Here is a 23432-nt window from a genome sequence, read left to right as displayed (position 1 = left end):
CCACTTCCTAGTCTCCTCCCCCTCCCCCCCTTTTTCCTCTGTTTGCGCGCCTGTCTCTTAGCGCCGGGACACCCCTTTGCCGGGGTAGCTGTTGCGCTTCACCAAATCTAGAAATAGAAAAATAGAAATAGAAAATTTAGGCTTTTGTCTAGTTATTAGAGCTTGTTTTTTTAGGGAAGTACAGAGGAACAGCCTTAGGGCTTGTTTCTAGAGGAAATAGAGGACATCTACCAATGACGTCACCCGTGAACCGCAGGCGGGCCCAAGCGTTTGACTAAACAGCGCTACACATAACGTGAACCCGCAATACTTGCCGGCTCCCAAATGTGTCTCAACTGCTGCGCGCTGCCTTCCTTGACCTCTTGACAGCCAATACTCGCCAAGGTAAGATGATGCCTCGTCTTCTCCTACTGCTTCCCAAATCTTTGCTTCTTGTTCCTCGCTCCTTCCTTCTCACAGCATAATACAGATGTTGGGTTTGCTTGTTTCCTCTCAGTCTGTCTAAACATGCGATTGTCGCCAGTGAAATGAAGTAAGGAAGAGACTCAAAGGATAAGTCTTGGGGAGACTTTATTACACAACCCCAACCATCGTCAGGCTGGGCAAACTGTCAAACATGGAATACTTTAATGCCATGGTTCTACGCCAGAACACAGCGCGTGAAAGGAGACTACGTCACAGGTAGCCCTTCTTATAATGTGTGCAGACTATTTTTTACAGTTTTTAGTACCATTTTTTACACTAATCTCTTACACGTTCACTACATTGTATCACAGCAGTGACCTCTTGGCACTATTAATACATGTTACTATTCCTCAGTGCACGTTCAAGAATTCAAACCATTGCCCCTCTGATTGCACACAGAAACTGACGTGATTGCATTTCTCAACTGAGCTTTCCTTCCAGAACAATGCAGTTCCAAAGATTTGTTTAAGTTGCATTTGGTTTTCGTTTAAGATGTATGAATCATACTTTATATACAGGTACCTGCAAATGAAAGACCAATGTAATCGTTACAGAATATAATCTTTTTGGGTATGCATCTGACCACTCCCCCACATTCATTGACCCGGCCCCATTGTGCTCAGCATCACAGTTTCGAAAGTTTTTTCTCCATTATGCCCCTGGGCTGTGTATGCTCCATAGGGTTAAATGAATTCTATATCATGACAGGTAAATCATGAACCAGGGTTCACTGAACCATATTAAAAAAATTAAATGAAACCTGATGAATGAGGCAGCATTTTGTCTTGTTATTCACAAGGGAGCTGCATACCTAGACCGTGTCTTCATTCCGATGTAATTTTATTGTCTGGCTTTGACTGGAAAGTTGCTCTTGTGTGCTCTGGCCTCATGAGGAAAAAGAACATGTTAAGATTTGGGGAGTAAGATAAATGTGAAGCATAGCTTGACCGCAAGGACTACATGGACGAGGGTCAAAGGAGCCAATACAGCTGACATAATGTAAAAAATTCACACACATTTCTGTTGCTACATCTGCTCACAAAGCATTTCCCAGGTAGACCTAAAATTGAAAGGGGCAAATGATTTTAAGCTCAACCCAGAAACATAAAAAAAAAATGACAACTGTGCAGGCCAGGCTCTGCTGCTACACAGTGTAGCAAAGCCCAGCTGCCAGCCTGTAATGCACATGTGGAGCTTGGCCTCATGGTGAAACCGGTGCTTGTTTCCGGTCCAGGCAGGACCTAGCCTGGCAGTTCGGGCTGGACTGTTCCCATGAGGACCAGGGTCAAGACTGATTTGCTTATGGCTGGGTCCAAACTGGGGTTGGATAGTGACCAAAAGAACGATGGATTAAACCCAGAGTATTTGAAAAGTTTCAGCACTCCATGCTTCATCTTGTTGTGTTTGTCATGGTGAGTTGGACACAAGACCTGTCCAAGACCTTGTGCACAAATTGTTGGCTGCGCAAGATGATTGGCACAGAGCATGACAGCATACTGCTAAAGGACCTATCAGTGGAGGTTGGTTGTACATGGGTTGTGCATAGGCCCTGGCTGTAATCCAGACCTTGTTGCCAAATCTTGCTGCTGCACAGGATGTGGAATGCAAGGGTTTGGCCTCGGGTCAGGATTCATAGTCAAACTCTATTACACCTAGTACAGTGGAGATTGGTCGCTTGGGTGGGTTGAGCAGAGGTCCTGGATTGTAGCCGCACTCTGCTATTAACCCATGCAATTAGCATTAATAATGGAGCGAGACGGTGTCCCTCAGAACCTGGGCATACGTGTTAAAAACAATTGGTTCTGTTGGGGTATACACATTACTTTAGAGTACTCAAGCAGCACAAGCTTACTTGTAGTAAATACCAACAAATTAGAGGAAGAAAATGACATAACAAACACCGAGGTATAGAAATAAATGCTGTATTAAAAAATTTAAACTATTCGATACTGTCGCAATTTACAAATTCATTTGCAGAAAGAATAGGTGACTGTGGTGAAAATAGTGACAGGTGGTGATTGGCGATATCAATAGTACAATATATACAGGACAATTACGCGTGAAACATAATAGGGGAAAAAATAATTTCTTTTTGTCCTTATATTTGTGGCACATAAGCTACAAGATCCATGAATGATTTGAACTGTAATCATGAGCGTAGTGCAGACATATGTGTTGCGTCGAAGTTTCGACCCGCAAATTGTGCAATTATGTAAAGTGCGTTAAGGTGGGTCTTCTTCAGGACAGGAGGGGGGTAGGCAACCTAAAGGATTAATTAAAAGACTTGATCAGGTGTTTGTTATGTGACAAACGTAACAATTGAAGGGTCTGGGGGCAAGTGTTTAAGCTTACCGAAGTGTGGATGCATGAGTATATCTACAACAATGAAGGACTTCTCATTCACGTAATCGCTTTAAGTTCAAAATTCTCCATTCTCAAATGAACTGTAGGAGCCTGAGGGAGAGTGACAAGCTATGTACAGTCAGTCATGTATAATTAGGTTGAACGTATTATTATATGCAGTCAAGGCTATTTAACTATTCGCTATAGTTTTGATCAGTACAGACATCAGCAAACTCTCTATCTTTGCTGCGTTTATAATGTGCCCAGTTGCTTACAAGTGTATTCAAAACATCAGCAAACTATCAATCTATGTACAATTACTCATGTATAATTAGATAGAAAGTATTAAAGGCTATTTAACTTTCAAAGTTTGAATCATTACAAACAACAGCAAACACTCTATGCTGCGGTCATAACACTGCCAATGACTTGCACGTATACTATTTGATGCTGTTAACACTATTAAAACATAAGCACTCTATCTATGAGGCGAGGAAAGAGTGACAAGCTGTGGAAAGTCACTCACATACTGTTAAATTGTATCTGTCATTGAATGCGGTCTGTACTTTCTATTCTCCAAAATTTAAACACCAGAAAGACACTTTATCTAGCCAAATAGAAGGAAACCACCCAGTTTTGAAACGTATCTAAAAGGTATCTTATTCAACCCGTCAGTTGCAGTCTCTTTGGGAGGTCAGTCGATTAAATTACTGAAAAGAAAGGCGCAGTGTTGTAAATATTCTATTGTCTACGCGACGACATACTGCCGGCAAGCTTTTCAGATCATAACTCACCAGGATCTGGCAGCAGAAGACGTCCGTTCCGCACTTGTGTATTTTACAGCCTAACGTGCATGTCATGCTCACGTTTCTGAAGGCCTTTTTAACACACGCATCTGGGAGTCCTCATTTTCCAAAATACACGAGTACGGAAGGGACGTCTCCTGCTGCCAGATCCTGGTGAGTTATGATCTGAAAAGCTTGCCGGCAGTATGTCGTCCTATAGAAAATAGATTATTTACATCAATGCGCCTTTCTTTTTGGCATTTAATTGACTGGCCTCCCAAAGTGACTCGAACCGACGGATGGAAGTCCAGAATAAGATAACTTTTAGGTACTTTTCAAAACCAAGAGATTTTCTTCTGTTTGGCTAGATAGAGTGTCTTTCTGGTGTCTAAATTTTGGAGAATAGAAAGTACAGACTGCATTCAATAATAGATAGAATTTAACAGTATGTGAGGGACTCTCCACAGCTTGTCACTTTTTCCTCGCCTCATAGATAGAGTGCAAATGTTTTAATAGTGTTAACAGCATCAAATAGTATACGTGCAAGTCATTGGCAGTGTTATGACCGCAGCATAGAGTGTTTGCTGTTGTTTGTAATGATTCAAACTTTGAAAGTTAAATAGCCTTTAATCCTTTCTACCTAATTATACGTGAGTAATCGTACATAGCTTGTCACTTTCCCTCCGCCCCATATATTGAGAGTTTGCTGATGTTTTTAATAGACTTGTAAGCAACTGGGCACATTATAAACGCAGCATAGATAGAGAGTTTGCTGATGTCTGATGTCTGTACTGATCAAAACTATGGCAAATAGTTAAATAGCCTTGAGTGCAAATAATAATACGTTCAACCTAATTATACATGAGTGACTGTCCATAGCTTGTCACCTTCCCTCAGGCTTCTACAGTTCATTGGAGAACGGAGAGTGTTGAACTTAAAGCGATTACTTATAGGAGAAGTCATTCAGTGTCGTAGATATACTCATGCATCTACACTTCGGTAAGCTTAAACTCTTGCTCCCAAATCCTTCAATTATTATGTTAGTCACATAACACACACCTGATCAAGCATTTTAATGAATCCTTTAGGCTGCCTACCCCCTCTCCTGTCCTGAAGAAGACCCACCTTGAAGCAGTTTACATAATTGTGCAAATTGCAGGGTCGAAACGTTTCCCCCCCCTTTTATGTTTCACGCGTAATTGTCCTGTATATTTTGTACTACTGATTTCACCAATTACCACATGTCACGATTTTCACCACAGTCACCTATTCTTTCTGCAATTGAATTTTTAAATTGCGACAGCCTCGAATAGTTGACATTTTTTAATACAGCATTTATTTCTATAACTCAGTGTGTGTTATGTCATTTTCTTCCTCTAAATTGTTGGTATTTACTACAAGTAAGGTTGTGCTGCTTGAGTACTCTAAACTTGTGAAAACAAAGAAAAATGCGTCGGAATCAATACTACAATCACCATTAACTGGATAGGAAAATATTAATTAGTCCTTCCACAGAGACAAATTCTCACGTTTATTTGATATAAATAAACGTCACTACCTCAAAATGTAGTTCTCCATATTGATTTTTTTTATATATATATATATATATACAATTGAAAACAATTGGAAAAAAGTACATACTTTCAAATATCGAAAAATCAGTCGGATGGCAAGGGTATGTAGGGCGCATCCTGTCCCCAAGAATATTATGTAGAAACAATGTGGACTAGCCGACTATGTGTATTCGTTGAGCATTAGTCACTATTGATTGTGGCCTAGATACTGGACCCATTAGGTGTTATTAAAAGACCCCTCACACACCAACCTGGTTGGTGTAATGCTTCATCATCGGGGTCCCAACCAGGCGGCCGAGTGCCACCTGGTTGTGCTTCAACGCCTGACTACAGCGGAGCGGGTGTGGTGCAACAGTGTGATGTGAGTGAAGGTGAATGCTAAAAAATACCTCTGGGAATCCTTTCCTAATGTTTTATTGTTGTCGGCCCAGGGTATTGTTTTAAAATTATGTGATGCAACTACTATAGGAATAATTATCCTGTGAGTTGACTAAAGTTATGCGGTCTACATGTTTCAGCCCCCTAGGGGTGACTTACGGGTCTTTCGTCAGGACCAATAGGTGAAAGGGTGAGTGGCAAAAAAGTCAGTGGCCACGTGAAACAGTGTTTTTCTTACACACTCGCTAAGGTGTGTAGTAAAAATTAAAAGGAACAGTGTCGGCGTACTTACGGACACAGTTCGAAAAAATTCCTGTAAGGAAGGAGAAGACAATACACAACATACATGATTTCGCAACATAAAATGCAATCTTATGGCATACATCGGTGTCGTGCAGTAGTCTTTATGGGCCAGTCAGGTGACTACGGTATCGGACAAAGCGGCATGCAAATTGTGAGTGGCATGCCATTGCCGAGATAGTTGGCAGCAGTACAAGTGGCGCTGCGCAATAAAGAGCTCTGAGTGCGCTCGTGAGTGCACTTAGTCATGTAGAACAGGGGCGTGCTAATGGTCCGCTGGGGAGGAAACCCAGCAGTCCGTGACGCGCTGCGTGCAATTTTATGGAGGCATGCACGGTATGCGATATTACGGCTAAATATATGTGGTGTATAGAAAAAGCTACCATGCGGTGTTTTAACGTTAGGAGGAACAAAGATTACATGAAGAAATAATAAAAAAAGTTTAAAATGCATCAATATTTACAATGCTACGATGAAGTATGGCAGTTTTACTAGGCTTGGGGAGGAGGCACGGCGTGTTGCCAATCTGAAATGGAAAAGGAAGAGTGGAGGCGCTGATGCTAGCTGTAATGGGGCCGGTATAATGAGTGCATAAGGCAGCGTCCACGGAGCTCTGAGGCCTTACTTGGTGGTGCGGTGTCCTCCGTGGTGAACCTGATTCTGGTCCCCCAGGATCCCGGCTGGTGGGAGGGTGCCGGGTACTGCCGGTTAAGTAGCGTGTGTCTTGCTGCAGCACTTCCTGGATTGTGCGCGAAATGCGCATGCGCGAAGGGTGCGCATGCGCTGTTTGCATTTGAGTAGGTGGCCAGGGAGGCGGCCATCTTACAGTGGTGGTATTATTAGGGAAAAAGAGAGTGCAAAGCATTAGTTGTACTCAATTTCAAAGCACAATGGAGTGGTTAAAAGGGGGGGCAGGAAAGACCTGTCATGCGAAGCATGAAGGAGAGATTTTTTACGATCAGTAACGGTGCATCAGTGGTAGGGGTGAACATATAGTGGGTCCCTATTATTATGAGCTCAAAAGCGTAAGGACTCTCATAGGGAGCTGGGCTTACGGTGCCATAAGATAGAGGCATCCTAGGTAGACCCTGCGACAAGGGGCTGACAGAAGTGGTGGATCTACACTCTATTTGTTACTATTACAGTTAAAGGAGAGCGCATGTCTCTGGAGTCATATACATAGACTAAAGGGTATATGGTGATGATGGTAGCCTATGTTAGCGTTTGCTCAGGCTGTTCCACAGAATATTATCATTGAGACCAGTCCTGTGACTGGAAAGCTGATAGATCCATCTCTGTTCCTTGTGAAGTAATTGTTGTTGGATATTCGGAGTGTTCGGGGTCCAGGGCTTCAATGATTACCCATCTCATGTCGTTGGTTGTGTGGCCCACTTCAAGGAAATGGTGGTCATTTTTGTGGTGTTCTTCTTGCACCTGATAGTCCTGCGGTGTCCGCATATGCGTGTTTTTATCTTTTTGTTAGTCATTTTCCTTCCTCACAGGAATTTTTTTCGCTACCGAACTGTGTCCGTAAGTACGCAGACACTGTTCCTTTTAATTTTTACTACACACCTTAGCGAGTGTGTAAGAAAAACACTATTTCACGTGGCCACTGACTTTTTTGACACTCACCCTTTCACTTATTGGTCCTGACGAAAGCCCCGTAAGTCACCCCTAGCGGCTGAAACATGTAGACCGCATCACTTTAGTCAACTCACAGGATAATTATTCCTAGAGTAGTTGCATCACATAATTTTAAAACAATACCCTGGGCTGCCAACAATAAAACATTAGGCAAGGATCCCCAGAGGTATTTTTTAGCATTCACCTTCACTCACATCACACTGTTGCACCACACCCGCTCCGCTGTAGTCAGGCGTCGAAGCACAACCAGGTGGCACTCGGCCGCCTGGTTGAGACCCCAAAGATGAAGCATGACACCAACCAAGTTGGTGTGTGAGGGGTCTTTTAATAACACCTAATGGGTCCAATATCTAGGCCACAATCAATAGTTTCTAATGATAAACGCATATACATAGTGGGCTAGTCCACATTGTTTCTACATACTTTCAAATAGCCAATATAATGTACATCCACAGGTTGAAAATCCTATAGAAAATCCAGAGTCCATAATTACCCTATATACTAATACAGATGATACTCATATATACTCCACAGCATTCTGTTAGGAGAGCGCCCCAATGGACAATAATTTTGTAGTCCTTCTCTAATCTTTTTGTACTCTCACACTCATATGTATCATCATTTCGATTTATATAGGGCTTCTCCAAAAAGAAGGTCGAAGCGTTTCATCCCAACATATCTTGGGCCTCATCAGGGCTGGGGTAAAAACAGGGTACCTATAATATACAAATAGCACTCTATTTATATACAATTTCTGTACATCTTTAAATCATACATGTTCCATTTACAACAATACTTCCAAAGATGTTCAACACACATTTACACACATTAACCTGGTATTTACATCAAATTCACAATCTCTGAGGAGCAGTTCGTAATTCTGTGTGCAAAAAGAATTTCTTTGAGCATAAGAAAAAGAGGAAAAGAACACTCTCTGTGTAGATCTATTACCAAGTTGTGCAAAACATGTTAGACAGGTTTAGCTATGTATTCTTTAAAATAAATGTTAGAATCAAAGCAACAAAGAAACATGATGTTTCAGAACTCCCTTCGTTTTGCATTTCTACAACCAATATAAACTCCCCTTTACTCTTGAATGCTTTTTAACTACTAACGTCTACTCAAATTGAGTTATGGATGATTAAATACCTTTGGCGGGTATGCAACGTGATGTTAAAAGATCCAGAGTGTCCACGATCACTACCAATACTTTAGCTTCCAAATACGATTCTAAAAATACAAATAATATAAAACAAGAGAAGGTGGATTCTCTATCAATCGTTGGTAGTATATATCTATGCCTGATTTAAAAAAGGCCCCCAGGACTGTGCTTTACCTTGCGGCTCTCGTACGTGGCTGCGGTATATTTAGAAAATCACGGGTCGCGTGTTCATTATCTATGTGTTTTCTGCCTTCGGTTTTTTCTTTTTCTATTTACAAAGACAGAACCACATTAAACGTATTGCGGTGTATATATAATCCCCTTACCGGTCGCCTGAGACCTCTAATTTACCTTAAGGTTCTCCCGCACGACTCGTGGCAGCCATAATGTCCCCGATTCGGGCTCTCTTCTAAGAAGTCACGTGACCGGACTAAAACGTTTGCACGCTTTTTAAACGTACAAACAGGAAGCATAGTAAGCGGACTACCTTTCAACTATAGACCTACGTCTACTCGCCCTGGTTAAAACAATTCTAATGGCGGCCATTATTATATCTCATACTCTCTCAATACCTTAGCTTCCATCTTTGGAGTCAGTTTAAATAACCATGTTATTAAAAATGATGTGACTAACAGATGATTTTATAAAATCGAGAAATACCATCGCTAAAATATATTAACAAAAATGAAAATTAAATAAAGGATAGATAAAAGGAAATTAAGAAAAAGAAAGGAAATATGCCTTTTAAAACAACTACACCCAGGTGCAAATAAACTTAACCAACACCGTGAAGAATTACTTTTTCCAGCTCCTCGCAATCTATTTTTCTTCCGACCAGTCGTACTGGATTCAAATTCTGCCTGTGTAGATAAAATAATAACAAATTTGTCATTATCTCAAATAAAACTTGATATGAATCTCGATATATATAGATGATATACAGTTTCCACATGTTTTACAACAAGGGCTCTTATAGGTAGTTATATGAGCGCCCAAATTTGATCTCGGTCATTTAGACCTTTTTGCCGTATGATATTTCTCAATCAATCTTGCTTCTAGATTACTCAATTTCAACTCCATTTCTTCTTTTTTTCACATTTTGTAATGTCAATAATACAGACCGCCGAATATCCTTTTCTGTATGGTTTTCTGTTAGAAAATAGTGTACCAATGGTGCACCTGCAGTTTTACACTTCACTCAAGACTTATGCTGTAGAATCCTATTTTTTACCGGTTGGATTGTCTGTCCAATATAGACCTTTTCACAAGGACATTTTATACACTAAATCATATATTTTGTGTTACGGTTGGAAAAAGTTTGTTGTATGTGTTTCTGTCTGTTTAGGTAAATGTCTTTTGAATCTGCTGTTAAACAACACGCTCCACATTTTTGACATCTATAATGTCACACAACTGGAGGTAAACTGAGTAAACTCCTTGTATCTTTTTTAGGGGGTTCAATATTCCTTGTTGGTCTCACTAGTTGTTGTCGGAGATTTCTTCCTTTTTTGAAGGCAAATAAAGGTTTTGGGATTCCTAACTGCTCTACTAGTCACCAATTTTTTAAGATGATCTTCTTAATTCGATTGGCTTTAGGTCCATATGTTAATACACAAGTTAGAAGTGTAGCATTTGAACGTTGCTTCGGTGTCAATATTCCTCTCTTGATGTATACTATGCTCTTTTTAGTGCAGTTTTGACTAACTTTCTTGGATAACCTCCTTATTCGTACAATTTCTCCTAATCCGGAGAAATTGTCCGTAAGGTAGATTCTCTTTTAGACTACATGGGTGACCGCTAGAAAAATGCAACAATGTGTTTCTGTCTGTTGTCTTTGTATATACATTGACTTTCAGGTGTCCATTGTTATGTATTATCCAAACATCTAGAAAGTTGAGTTTTTGATTGTCCTTAGATACTGTAAATTTTGCATTGTTAATCCTCATAGTCAGCCAATTAAGGAATTCAATCAATTGATTGTCATCACCTTCCCCAATCATGAAGATATCATCTATATAGCGACACCAAAACCCAATTTGCATCTTGAAAGAGTTGGTGTCGCCATAAACCCATAGTTTTTCAAATTCGTCCATGACTAAATTAGCAATTTCAGTTGAAATTTGTATACCCCAACAGAAACAATTGGTTTTGATTAACCCATGCAAAGCAGGGGCTGGCACTATGGCACATAGTGCACAGGTTCTGCAGCCATTCGCTGTCAAAGGCCCTGCGCTTTGGCAGTTGGCCTCTGTAAGGAGATCCACCCCATTCCCCGATATTTACCTGCAATCCGGGAATTAAGCCTGCCTTCCAAGGACCCGAACCCGGAATCATCCTGGAAAGAAAAGAGGTCACGCATTACTCCTCTGTACATAAAACCCCCTTGTCATGTGGTACTATAGGAGGACCGGGACTGGGTGAACAGAAACCAGGAAGGAGATGCTGACCCCGGAAGAAAGCCAGAAGAGAAAGAAAATAAGGACAAAGGCGGGTAGAGAGGGGGTCGTACGTCATACTTGGAGCCGTAGTAGGACAGAGGAGCATTCCGCGAGCAGAAGGAACCATCCCTAACCCCGAAAAGGAATTCCGAGAGGACAGCAAGGCTGAAGACGAGTCGGAGAAGTGGAGTGAGGAGTGGTGGAGCCTTCTGGAGGACGCAGAAGTGTGGCTGCAACTCTGGAGAGTTGCAGTGGAGCGGGTAAGTCCAGACAGGACGGGTGGGTAGAATATAGGGGAGAAAGGGGAGTTAAAGCCTGTTGGTGGAGGGGAGCACGTATGCAGAGTTGTCCATATAATTCCCCTGTCTCTCACCCAGCCACGTCCGAAGCCATCTTGACACTAAAAGCAGCACTATTGTCATGCAGAACCAGTGTATGGGAAACACCAGAATAACGTAAGGTAATTCTTTGTTTTATTGTGTCAGTGAGGTGTGGAAACCTATGGAACACTCCGTTGGACGGGCAGATCGGGTCGTGATTTTATTTTTGGAAATCTTTGCCTTCCTCTATGTGTCTTTATCACTCCAACACACATAAAGGGTGTGGTGAAGGGTAGACGTCCTCCCTGTGATTAGGGAAACCACAATACTTACCGCTCCTTTCTTATCTCCTTTTCCAAGCCTACGGGATGTGCCATAGACGAGAAGATGACCAGAAAGAGGAAGAGGACAGATAAGAAGCAAAGGAGGATACAGTGAAAGCCTGATACTGCCCTTTTGTTTACTCAACATACAATAAAATATACTGTCATTAAGAAATACATACAGCCTCCGTGTCTGTTTATCCGGCCTGCCCTCCCACAGCCTCATTGTGTGATTGGGGCACCTACAGCCAATCCCTTCTGCACATAGCCAAGGCTATGCTCAGTGGGTGATGGCATCAGAGTGGGTGGCTGTTTGGCCTGACTGTGGGTTAGGCCATGTGGGCTACTGACATTGTACACTGCTGCAGGCTGTGTGCAGCAGTGGTTGGGTACACAAGGGGTGAGGTATAGGGTCTGGTCTAAGGCCAGGCCCTGCAGCTAACTTCTACTGTGCACAGCCTTTCACATCGGGGGAGTAGGAGGAGGGTTGGTCGCAGAGAAGGTTGGAACTAGTTGAATACATAAATGTGGGAAGTGGTTATAGTATAACATCAAGAAACAAAAATTCACTAAAAAAGATAGTAAAGATTATTTGTTAAAGCATTTTTTGTTTGTAAGATATTACCATATGTTTAATATTAATAAACCCTCCGAAAAACCCATAAAAACATTGTTAATGTGATGCTGGGGATGGAAACAAAATCTGTTTAAAAAAACAGAAACTGGCTAGTTTTGGTTGGCTGCACTAACCATGACTCACCCTCAATGCGCTCCTCATCGTGCCATAGATGACATCACAGATGATCTACTGTGACATCAATGACGACATAGCATCCTCCTGATTAACATAATCAATGACATTACTATAAATAGCACAGATAGTGCAAGTCCATACCAACAAAAGACATCTATGATAGAAAGCACAACATCTCCAGGCACGGAAATTCAATTTTCATTAGAAACCATTATTGTTGTATTGAACGGTCTAATGATGTGCAGTTTGCTGTTCAACCTGTTGCTGGTCCACAGGGCAAAATTATGCAGATGTAAGAGACTGCTTTGATTGGCAATTGTGACTTGATCCACCTGTGTATTGGGTGCAACGACTAGGCCTTGTGCTTAAGCCTCAGTGTGCAGTGCTGAAGAGCATATCCAAGGGGTTATGCCCATGCAAGGGCTGGTCACAGGGCCAAGTTATAGGTCATGCCCTACCCTTAAAATCCTCTGTGCACTTTTGAAGGCACAGCATGATAAGATATGTCCAAAACGGTTCTCGGCACATAGCTTAGCCTCAGCCCAGGCCTTGCACTCAATATCTGTTCACATTGCTGAATGGTGTCCCTGGTGGGTTATGTCTACCCGGTAGCCAGATCCAGGGCCTGGTCTAAGGTCAGGTCTTACATCTAGCCCCCTTCCCCTAACTCCAGCTGCTCACAGCTGGTGGCCATATGCAGTGTGTTATGTAGACACTGAGCCTGAGCACAGTGTTTGGCAGCACCTACCACAGCATATAGCAGCACATCACTAAATAACAAGACATACTCAAGCAAAGTGTTGAGGCTCCATCATGTTTGACGTCTTCACATAGGAGAAACTTTTCTATGTGAAGAAGAAAAGAGGAATTATGCCATTATATATGTATGCTAACCCAGCAGCTAGTAATAGTATGCAGATTGTCCACAGAATTCTCGTTGACATCACAGGTGTATCGTCTTGTATACGCCTGTTAATTTTGTGAAATGAAACACACTAGAGCTCTTCAAATTGTAGGCATATTCAAGCATTGGCCACATGTGAAGTAAAAATGTACTTTTTCTTTAACCATAAAATTGCAATCATGTGAATGGAAATTTATGAAAGCCACAGATGTCCATTCTGTTCAAATAGGACTTTCGTAATTAGGGAGAAACATCGTGAATGTCCACACAGCACAGATGTAAGTCTCCATTTTCTTAATTTACTACTTTGTCTTTGAATTTGGCCCATTGCGCCAATGAATTGTTCACGAATACAAGATGTATAGAACTTTTCAATCATGCACAATAATTATGCAGACTTCTATTCTGCAAAAATCTTTCTTTTCATATTTTTGTCTTGTGAATTTGAATATCATAATTTGTTCGATTCCACATATGTGTTAAAGATTTTGTCTCCATTTTAGACAATATGCACACATTAGTATTTAACCTGATAAATAAAAATAAAATATTACTTTTGAAATCTTGAATTTGATCTTGAATTTCTCGGCATAGACAGCGAATGCACGGTCTCAAAGAGACTTGTATTCACTATGTGGGCTTCAGCCCGCCCACAACCTTCCCATTTGCTGGCTCCATTGTTGCTCCCATATTCTTTGTCCCCATTTGTTCATAGCATGCATGCGTCATGCCTCTTCCTGTGTTTAGCCCTCACTGAGAGCATTGACCAATTACTACTATCCATCCACTGTTCCCATTTTAGCAACCCATTCAGGAACTACTTTTTTTTCTTTGTTGAAGAGCACTTCACACGAGTGCTTGTGTTTTCACTCACTCTAAGCTCAGTTTCTGTAAACAGGCCTGTAAATCTTATCTCATCACATTTGCTGTGCATTCAAAGACCAAGGTGAAATGGAGCCATCAGCCTGTCTTTGGAAATAGCCACAGTCATTGCGTTCGGCTCTACAGGGATACAATATATCTTGCATGAATCACCATATCCGCAGCCAGCTCCATTCATTATGTGATTGGACTTTAGTTTTTCATTATTTTGCCAATGTCCGCCTTCGTGCTCTACTCTACAGGGTTACATGTGTCTTACATGAGACATCATACCTGCCGCCCACTCCTTTCATTTTAAGATCGGACTACAGTTTTTCATTACTATGCCGATGTCTGTCTTCATGCTCAGCTTTACAGAGATACAATGTGCCTTTTATCTTACCTGCGACCCACTCCTGTTATTTTGTAAAAGATTGTTTTTTTACTAGTATGCCAATGTCAGTCAACATGCTTTGCGTACATTGCCTAGACTGCCTCCTACTGGGCGCCATCTTAAGATGAGACCCCTGATCTTTGACCAACGTGCACGCTGACGCTGCGGTTAGCAGAAGCATCCCTTATATCTAACTGGACTCCTCTGCCGTGCTTCAATATTTCCGAACTCGGCAATGAGATAGTACAGTTGATTCACTTAACTCCAAAAGCAACTGGTAATATTTTTTGTTAACATCAATGTACTGAGTCATTCCTTTAAGTCTGTTCCCACTGCTCTAATATATTTACATTAATGTTTGGTGAGTGACTGTAACGTCTGTTTAAGTGAAGAAACTAGTCTGGTTCCCCTCTTGACCACAACATCAAACTAACCATCTTTTTCCAAGTTTCTGGGTTTTTAACCCTTTTAGACATTTGTGAGTGCAGTTGATTTGCTCCCCCAATTGGGTTATACTGCGATTAGTATATGTGTTTTAAGGTTTATTTGAGAAAATTGTTGTTTCAATGCACATTTTATGCACATGTTTTATTTAGTGAGATTGTTTAACCTATAGTTTGGTGATTGACTGTGATGTCCTTTTAAGTGACTAGGATAACTACATGATTAAGTGAACCACCATTTCCTAGTTTCTGGGTTTTAACCCCTTTTAGGTCTCAAAAAGACTGTTGTAGTTGGTGTAATGTGATGCAGCTAACCACAAGACTGGTAAAAGTTATGCAAAAAGTGTGGGCAACGTTTTAGCAAATACTAAATGCCTTTTTATTTACCTTCTCCCAGCCCGCCGTCCACCCCCTCCCATGTTTTGTTGCCTGCCTCGCCCCTGTGCTGTCTTGCTTTTCCCACCCCTGCTGCCAGACAAAAATGTGCTACGGAACGGCCAGCGTTGGCCACATCAGCGCTTTACTCAAGGCCTTTCATCCATGCTGAATAGCAGCTGTGCTGCTATACAACATGGCTAAATGGCATTGACAATGCCAATAACTCGTGTATTGCCGAGTTCTATTGGCTGTGCTTGTTTTTTAAATAACTCCAGAAATATTGAGGAAAACATTTAGTTCAGAGCCTCCTCCTTACTATGTTGGCTTGCATAGCATGGTAAATGGGCCATCTTATTACAGGTTTGTATTTTCCTAACATTATATAACACTTAGGGGCCTGATTACGATCTTGGCGGACAGGCTTACTCCGTCAGAAACGTGACCGATATCCGGTCCGCCAAATTTCAATTCCATTATATCCAGTGCAACGTGTAATTTGGCGGATGGGATATCCGTCACATTTGTGACGAAGTATCCCATCTGCCAAGTGCATTTGATGAGTCTGTGTTGATAATATCATTGTTCTGTTCTCTTTCAGGCAGTGATAGATGCAAATATTTTTCCTGTCTTAATTGAAATCCTACAAAAGGCTGAATTCCGAACAAGAAAGGAAGCGGCATGGTCCATCACAAATGCGACATCGGGAGGAACTCCTGAACAAATAAGGTACACAAAGGACTATCTTTTACTTCATTTTAAAATGTTACTTTTAGATGTTTACTTAGGCTCAGTTGGTTTCCACTGGCAGCTGAAGGGAACGTGTGGAGGCTATAAACAGTTATGGAAAATAGTGTGACCCCTTTTGGAAATTCAGAAGAGGGTGTACAGGAAAAATAACCTAGATCTGTTAGCAAGAAAAGAGGCGTGAAATTCACAGAGTAAGTTTTTTTTCTGTCTTTCAAGTCTGTTTTTATTTTCAAGGGAGGAGGGAAGTCGCATAAGACAGGACCAGGAATAGTTCAAGTTCAGGAATTTGTTTAGCGCACTACTCACCCAGAGGGTCTCAAGGCGCTTGGGGGAGAGGGTGCATTATTTATCGAATAGCCAGGTTTTAAGTTCCTTTCTGAAGGAGATGTGGTTCTGAGTAAGGCGGATGTGAGTGGGGAGAGAATTCCAGGTCTTGGCCGCCAAGTAGGAGAAGGATCTTCCTCCCATGGTGGATCTATGGATGCGCGGGACTGCTGCGAGGGCTTGATTGGAGGATCTTAGTTGGCAGGTGGGTGTGTAGAAGGACAGTCGTGTGTTGGTGCATTCGGGTCCTAGTTTGTAAAGGGCCTTGTGTGCGTGGGTGAGGAGACGGAACGTTATTCTCTTGTTGACGGGAAGCCAGTGGAGGTCTTTCAGGTGACCGGTGATGTGAGCTTGGCGAGGGATGTCCAATATGAGTCTGGCTGATGCGTTTTGGATGCGTTGAAGTTTTTTCTGTAATTTGGCTGTGGTACCGGCGTAGAGGGTGTTTCCATAGTCCAGTCGGCTAGTGACCAGTGCGTGGGTGACGGTCTTTCTTGTTTCGGTGGGGATCCAACGAAAGATTTTCTTGAGCATACGAAGTACGTTGAAGCAAGAGGATGAGACGGCATTGACTTGTCTGGTCATCGAGAGGGAGGAGTCTAGGATGAAGCTTAGGTTACGTGCCTGGTCTGTGGGTATGGGTGCCGTGCCCAGGGCCGGTGGCCACCATGAGTCGTCCCAGGCAGAGGGGGATGATCCTAGGATGAGGACTTCCGTTTTGTCTGAGTTAAGTTTAAGGCGGCTGTTTTTCATCCATTCGGCTACTTCTTTCATGCCTTCGTGAAGATTGGTTTTGGCGGTGTTAGGGTCTTTGGTGAGGGAAAGGATCAGCTGGGTGTCGTCAGCGTATGAGATGATGTTAAGGTTGTGTTGTCGCGCGATGGATGCGAGGGGACTCATGTAAACGTTGAAGAGGGTGGGACTGAGTGATGATCCCTGTGGTACTCCGCAGATGACTTTGGTGGCCTCTGATTTGAATGGGGGGAGTCGGACTCTCTGGGTTCTCCCGGCGAGGAACGAGATGATCCAGTTCAAGGCTTTTCCTTGTATGCCGATGTTGCTGAGGCGTTGTATGAGGGTGCTATGGCAGACAGTGTCGAAGGCGGCGGAGAGGTCGAGTAGGATGAGGGCAACAGTTTCTCCGTTGTCCAGAAGCGTTCGGATGTCGTCTGTCGCTGCAATGAGGGCGGTTTCGGTGCTGTGTTTGGCTCGGAAGCCGGACTGTGAGGTGTCGAGGGAGTTGTTGGATTCAAGGAAGGCGGCGAGCTGGCTATTGACGGCTTTCTCAATAACTTTGGCAGGGAATGGGAGGAGGGTGATGGGGCGGTAGTTTTTAAGTTCAGAGGGGTCTGCTGTGGGTTTCTTCAGGAGGGCGCTGAGTTCGGCGTGTTTCCAGCTTTCTGGGAAGGTAGCGGAGTTGAAGGAGCAGTTGATGACATCACGGAGATGGGGTGCGATGATGGAGTCTGCTTTGTTGAAGATGTGGTGGGGACAGGGGTCGGTTGGCGAGCCTGAATGGATGGAGTTCATTAGGCGGATGGTGTCTTCAGTGGTGATTGGGTTCCAGGCGCTAAGGTTGTTGGAGGGCGGTTTAGGTTCGGAGGTGGGTGGAGTGGACAGTTCATTGGAAATGTTCTCAAAGCTGTTATGTATGTCGGCTATTTACACAGCATTAGGCCTACAACCCCATCTGGGGCCGGCCGCGTGGTCAGAGATCACATGCCTAGTGCTATAACTCTGTAGTAAAGACAATGCGTTACACAGCGATATGCCTACAACCCTCGAGGGGCCGGCCGCGTTCAATATTGTTCATGTTAGCACATTCTGGTCCCTTATGGAGGAAAAGTCTCAGCTTCCACTCTGGCGTCAAACTCAACAGACGGCCCAACAGGGGCCTAGAGCCCGCATAGCAGCGGAGAACATACAGAAAAGAGGATAGCTAATAGAAAAAGAACGACAGAAAGGAGGAAAGATAGAGCTAGAAGAGTGAGAGTAGGGAGGGTGTGCGTTGGGGCCGAGAGAGTAGGGCAGAGAGACCCCTCTCGTGTGCCATGTTATAATTGCAACGCAAGAGAACGGCTAGGCCAGCAATCTGCCTGGATCCGGGGGAAGGACTGCGTCAGCGAACAGGTGTAGTGTTCTCAGTTTGGTGGGCATGTGGCGTGCGTGTTCTACCCTGCATAAATACTTAATTAATGGTTGCCGAATAGCCTTATAGCTGTATCGCGCGCCTGCAATCGTGCTGTGAAGAGCTCCATTGTGATTATGTGCCATAAACGCACAAACCAGGCCGCGATTGGGGGTGTCTCAGGCTTTTTCCAATACAGGGCAATGAGCTGCCTGGCTGCTCCCACCATTTGGAGTGCCAGGATCCAATCGCTCCTGGTAAGCGCCTTCAGGCTAGCAGGTTTGATGCCCAGCAAAACTGTACTAGGATCGTCAGGCAAAGGGAACCCCAGGACCCCCCTGATGTGGCTGAGGACCTCTTTCCAAAGCAACAACGGACAGGCCCACCAGATGTGGATGAAGTCTCCCGGCGCAGAATGGCATCTCCAGCACAAAGGGGAAGAGGAAGGGAACATCTTATGAAGACGTTGGGGTGTGTAGTACCACTGAGTCATAAGTTTATAAGCGTTTTCCCGTTGCGGAATGCTACGGTATATCTTGGGAATATCGCGCCACTGCCTGCTCCACTGGGCAGCCGAGAGGTCCACGCCCAGCATTTCCTGCCAGCGGCGTTGGTAGGGGTGTACAGGTGACAGCTTTGGATGCTGTAGAATCTGATAGATTTGGGAGACAAGCCCCTTGGACTCAATGGGGTGTCGAGCCAGGCGCTCAAAGGGAGTGAAGGCCTGCGTAGCCGCCTGGTACATGGCCTCCGAAGTCGCCCAGTGTTTCAGCTGGGCATATTGCAGCCCTCCAGTCGCCGGTATTCGAAATTCTTCCCTGCACTGAGCAAAGGATTTAATCACACCCCCATCAAACAAGTCCGTTATAACCCGGCAGTCCCCTTGCGACCATTTGGCAAAGGCCTGTGTACGATAAGCCGGTGGCACAGATGGATTCCCTTCGATCGGGGTATGCGGTGAGGGGAAGGTCGTGAGGCCTCAGCGCGTGGCAACCTTATCCCAGATGTCCAGAACCGTCTTTGTGGGGACTGCAATATAGGCGCTTTTGGAGCGCGCTGCCCGGTGGTGCCATGCAAGGTCCCATATGGTTCTCCCCGTCACAGCAAGATCCATGTGTAACCATCCCTTTTCACTCTCTGTAACCCCCCACTCCACGACATACCGGAGATGTGCTGCCCAGTAATAATCCACGAGATTGGGACACGCCAGCCCCCCCTATCCCTTGGTGCCATCAGGATCTTTAGAGAGAACCGGGGTTTCTTGCCCCCTATATGAAGTTTGCGAGGTCACGCTGGAGGCTGCGAATACAGTGCAGCGGAATGGGGGTGGGGAGGCATTGAAAAAGGTACAGAATTTTTGGAAGGATCGACATTTTGATAGCATGAAGTCGGCCCAGCCACGATAGTAGCAGCGGCCTCCACCACCTCAAGTCCTCAAGCACTGATCTGCGGCATTCTCGCCAGTTAGCTTGCGTCCATGTGTCGAGGGATGGAGTCACCTGGAGACCAAGGTAGCGGATGGAGCGAGCAGTCCATTGGTAGGGAACCAAGCCCTCCAGGATGGGGACCTCGTCGTGTGGGATAGTTAAGTTGAGCACCCAAGATTTACTGTGATTAATTTTGAGGCCGGAGGCGCGCTAAAAATGGCATAGAGCAGCGTGGAGAGCCGGAAAGGATTCCCGGGGGTGCGCCAAGGAAAGGATGAAGTCGTCCGCAAACAACGCCACCTTGTTTTCACGTCCCCCCATTTGGATACCTTGGATGTCAGGCGCCTGACGGATCATCTCCGCTAGCGGTTCCACCACAAGGGCGAACAGCAGTGGCGAAAGGGGGCACCCCTGTCTGGTCCCCCTATATGTGGCGAACGGCTCAGTAAGCCTGCCATTTACCCGGATCCGAGCCTGCGGAGCGAGGTATGGCGCCATGATCCGGGCAATCATGTTCTGCCCCAACCCGATTCTACTTAAGACCGCCCGCAGGAAGGTCCAATCCACGCGATCAAAAGCCTTCTCTGCGTCCAATGAGAGAAGGCAAGCAGGGATCTCCCAGTGACGCACCTTTCCCACTAAGTGTGCCAATTTGCGTACGTTGTCAGCCCCTTGCCGGTTGCGGATGAAGCCGACCTGGTCTGGATCCACCAGATCCGGCATGTAGGGGTCTAGGCGTTTCGTCAGGAGCTTAATATAAATTTTGAGGTCGGTGTTTAACAAAGCAATGGGGCGGTACGACGCGCACTGTGTGGGGTCTTTTCCTGGCTTCAAGATTAAGGCTATCTCCGCCATACCCATATCCCAAGTTGGCCCCTCAGTATCAGAAAAGGAATTATAAAGCCTCAAGACGTAGGGCCCGAGTTGGGACTGAAACATGCGATAGAAAGATAAGGGTAGACCGTCAGGTCCCGGGGTCTTCCCGAGGGGAAGATCCCTCAGGGCTGTTAAGATTTCGTCGTGAGTGATAGGTCCCTCCAGGGTCTCGGCATAGTGCGGGTGAAGGGTTGCCCCCGCGTAGTTATTGAGAACGTCCGCCTCCGGGGTCGGAGGTTCCCTCTGATAGAGCGCCGAGTAATAGGACTGGAATGCCTCGCGCTTGTCCCTCTCCAGGGTGGCCGTTGTCCCCTCAGGGAGTTGGACCGACGTTATATGAGCTCTGGCAGCACGCGCCCGCAATCGTCCTGCCAGCAACTTACCCACCCTGTCTCCCCCCTCATAGTACTTCTGCTTAAGGGCCAGGTGCGACGTCTCCGCTTTGTTAGCGCGTAGCAGCCTCAGCTGCCCTCTGAGGTTGGCAAGACGCCTCCGAGATGCTAATGAGGAACCGCCCTGGTCCCTTTGCTCCTCCCGTTTTATGTCCTTTGATAGGCTATCCTCCAAGGCCCGGGCCTCACGCGGACTGGCAATCGATAGGGTGGTTATATGGCCTCTCATGGTTGCCTTAAAGGCATCCCATACCACAGGGAAGGGCGTCTCTGGGAGGTCCTTAGTAATGAAGTAAGAGTCAATGGCAGCTCAAATGCTGTCTACAGCATCTGGATCGCGAAGAATACTCGGTGGCAAGCGCCACGTCAACTCACGGGCAGGGGTAGCAGCCGGGTCCTGAAGGAGCAACTAGACATGCGCATGATCTGAGAGTGAAATATCGGACATGTAGACTCCCAACATATCGCGCAACAGGGCGTGAGAGACAAAGAGGAAGTCAATCCGGGAGTACGAGCGGTGTGCATGGGAATAGAACGAGTAGTCTCGTAAGCCCGGGGAGTGCGAATGCCATGCATCAAACAGTCCCAGCTCCGTTATTTGGCATGCAAAACAGAAGACATGGCCCCGGCACCACTGAACATAGCGTCACTGCGATCCACTGCCGGGTCCCAGACAAAAATTAAAATCCCCCCCTAAGATCAGAAAGGGGTCCCCCCGCGGAACATGGTCCCGCAAGCATGATTGGAGATACCGATCCTGCGTCTGGTTGGGTGCATACACATTGTACAGAGTAAAGGTACGCCGGCCAATCGCCACACTCACCCTAAGAAAGCGTCCATCACCAATTCTGAAGGTCCCAGTCCCCCCCCCTCCTAATGCCAGCCCTGCACAGTATGGCCACACCTGCTGTCTTAGTGTCCGCAGTCACCCAGAATTGGAGGGGATATCTGGCATGAGCCATGCGATTGGTATCAGGCCGCAAAAGATGTGTTTCCTGTAAAAATATGATGTTGGGATTTTGCTGCAGGAGATACCGCCAGGTCTGGCGCCGCTTGTTAGTGGAGTTTAAGCCCTTGACATTTAGCGTTAATACCTTCAAGGGCTTGGGTATTTTAGCTGTCATACTGTGGACCAATCAGAACCTATCCTCGCTTCCACCTCCCCGTCCCTGCGCATCCCGGCCTCATGGGGTGTGCCCCCCCTACCCACTCCACTCCAAGTGTCGATGACTCATTATCCCTAACCCAACGCACACAAAAGAGAAGAAAGAGCAGAAGAGCAGGAACAACGGAAAGCAAGGAGTGCAGGAGCAGAAAAATTATAAGAAAGAGAGAAACGAAAAGGGAAGAAAGGCCAAAGCAAGACAAAAGTAGAAGGAGAAGAGCAAAGGTACAAAAAGCGGCCAAACCAGCCACAATACATAGTAAAACCATATCGGCCAACAGGGCCTTACTTCGCTGGCCCACATACAGGGCATCCTACACCCAAGGGTTTGGATACTCTCAGGGATGTCACTCCCCTAGGGACAGTTCGGGGCGGGTCCGCAGTGGTCCCACAATCCCATCGTCCAGGAACTCCCGCCACCCCATCCAGCAGCCGGGGATACAGGAGCACAGGCCGGGGAACACCCCTCCCAGGGGGCAAGGAGAACCAGTTAGGGAGGCAGGCAACCTGTTATTCAGCCAGGGATTATCACTCAGATCATGACGTTGAGGGACGCGAGGTGGGCTCCTCCCGATCCCTTTCCAAGGATTTAATGTGGGCTATAATATCCTGCTTAGTCTGGGAGGGCGACCTCTCGCCCAGCGGGGGTGTGCGGCGATGACGCTGAACAGTGGTCCAGGTTGGCTTGGAGGGCACCCGCTCCTGTCAGTGTGGGCGCATGGGACTTGCCGGCGGCGATGTCGGTATCTGAAGGAGCCGCGCCGCCTCCATGTAGGTCCGGATCACTCTTCGCCTGCCCTCCCACTGGAAGATGAGGGCAAATGGGTAGCCCCACTGATACGGAATGCCCAGGGTGCGGAGCTTCTCTGTCACTGGTTTGAAGGCTCGACGCCGCTTCAGGGTGTTG

At 45.3% G+C, this 23432-nt stretch overlaps 2 protein-coding genes across 16 annotated transcripts in view; one reads left to right on the top strand and one right to left on the bottom strand.

The window, feature by feature from the left end:
- The window catches only part of KPNA5 (karyopherin subunit alpha 5), a 418555-nt gene that overhangs the window by 277567 nt on the left and 117556 nt on the right, over positions 1-23432 (top strand). For all 10 annotated transcript variants that reach the window (XM_078648496.1, XM_078648499.1, XM_078648491.1 and 7 more), the window contains one exon: positions 16065-16192. In XM_078648496.1, the coding sequence (XP_078504622.1) occupies positions 16065-16192 (128 nt within the window). The remainder of the gene's footprint in view (positions 1-16064; positions 16193-23432) is intronic.
- The window catches only part of LOC144763165 (uncharacterized), a 233432-nt gene that overhangs the window by 207188 nt on the left and 2812 nt on the right, over positions 1-23432 (bottom strand). The window contains exons 2-6 of one of the 6 annotated variants that reach the window (XM_078648505.1): positions 10935-10986; positions 9451-9511; positions 8826-8919; positions 8639-8719; positions 340-1345 (exon numbers count right to left, since the gene is read on the bottom strand). In XM_078648505.1, coding sequence (XP_078504631.1) covers positions 8701-8719; positions 8826-8919; positions 9451-9511; positions 10935-10985 — 225 coding nt within the window. In that variant the 5' untranslated portion in view covers position 10986 and the 3' untranslated portion in view covers positions 340-1345; positions 8639-8700. Of the gene's footprint in view, positions 1-339; positions 1346-7891; positions 8206-8638; positions 8761-8825; positions 8920-9002; positions 9062-9450; positions 9512-10934; positions 10987-23432 lie in introns of those variants that run through there. The other 5 variants (XM_078648503.1, XM_078648502.1, XM_078648504.1 and 2 more) reach the window with 5 other exon arrangements.

The sequence above is a fragment of the Lissotriton helveticus genome, chromosome 6 (assembly GCF_964261635.1).
Source record: "Lissotriton helveticus chromosome 6, aLisHel1.1, whole genome shotgun sequence".
NCBI classification, from domain to species: Eukaryota; Metazoa; Chordata; class Amphibia; order Caudata; family Salamandridae; genus Lissotriton; species Lissotriton helveticus.
This window is presented reverse-complemented; position numbering and strand designations above follow the sequence as displayed.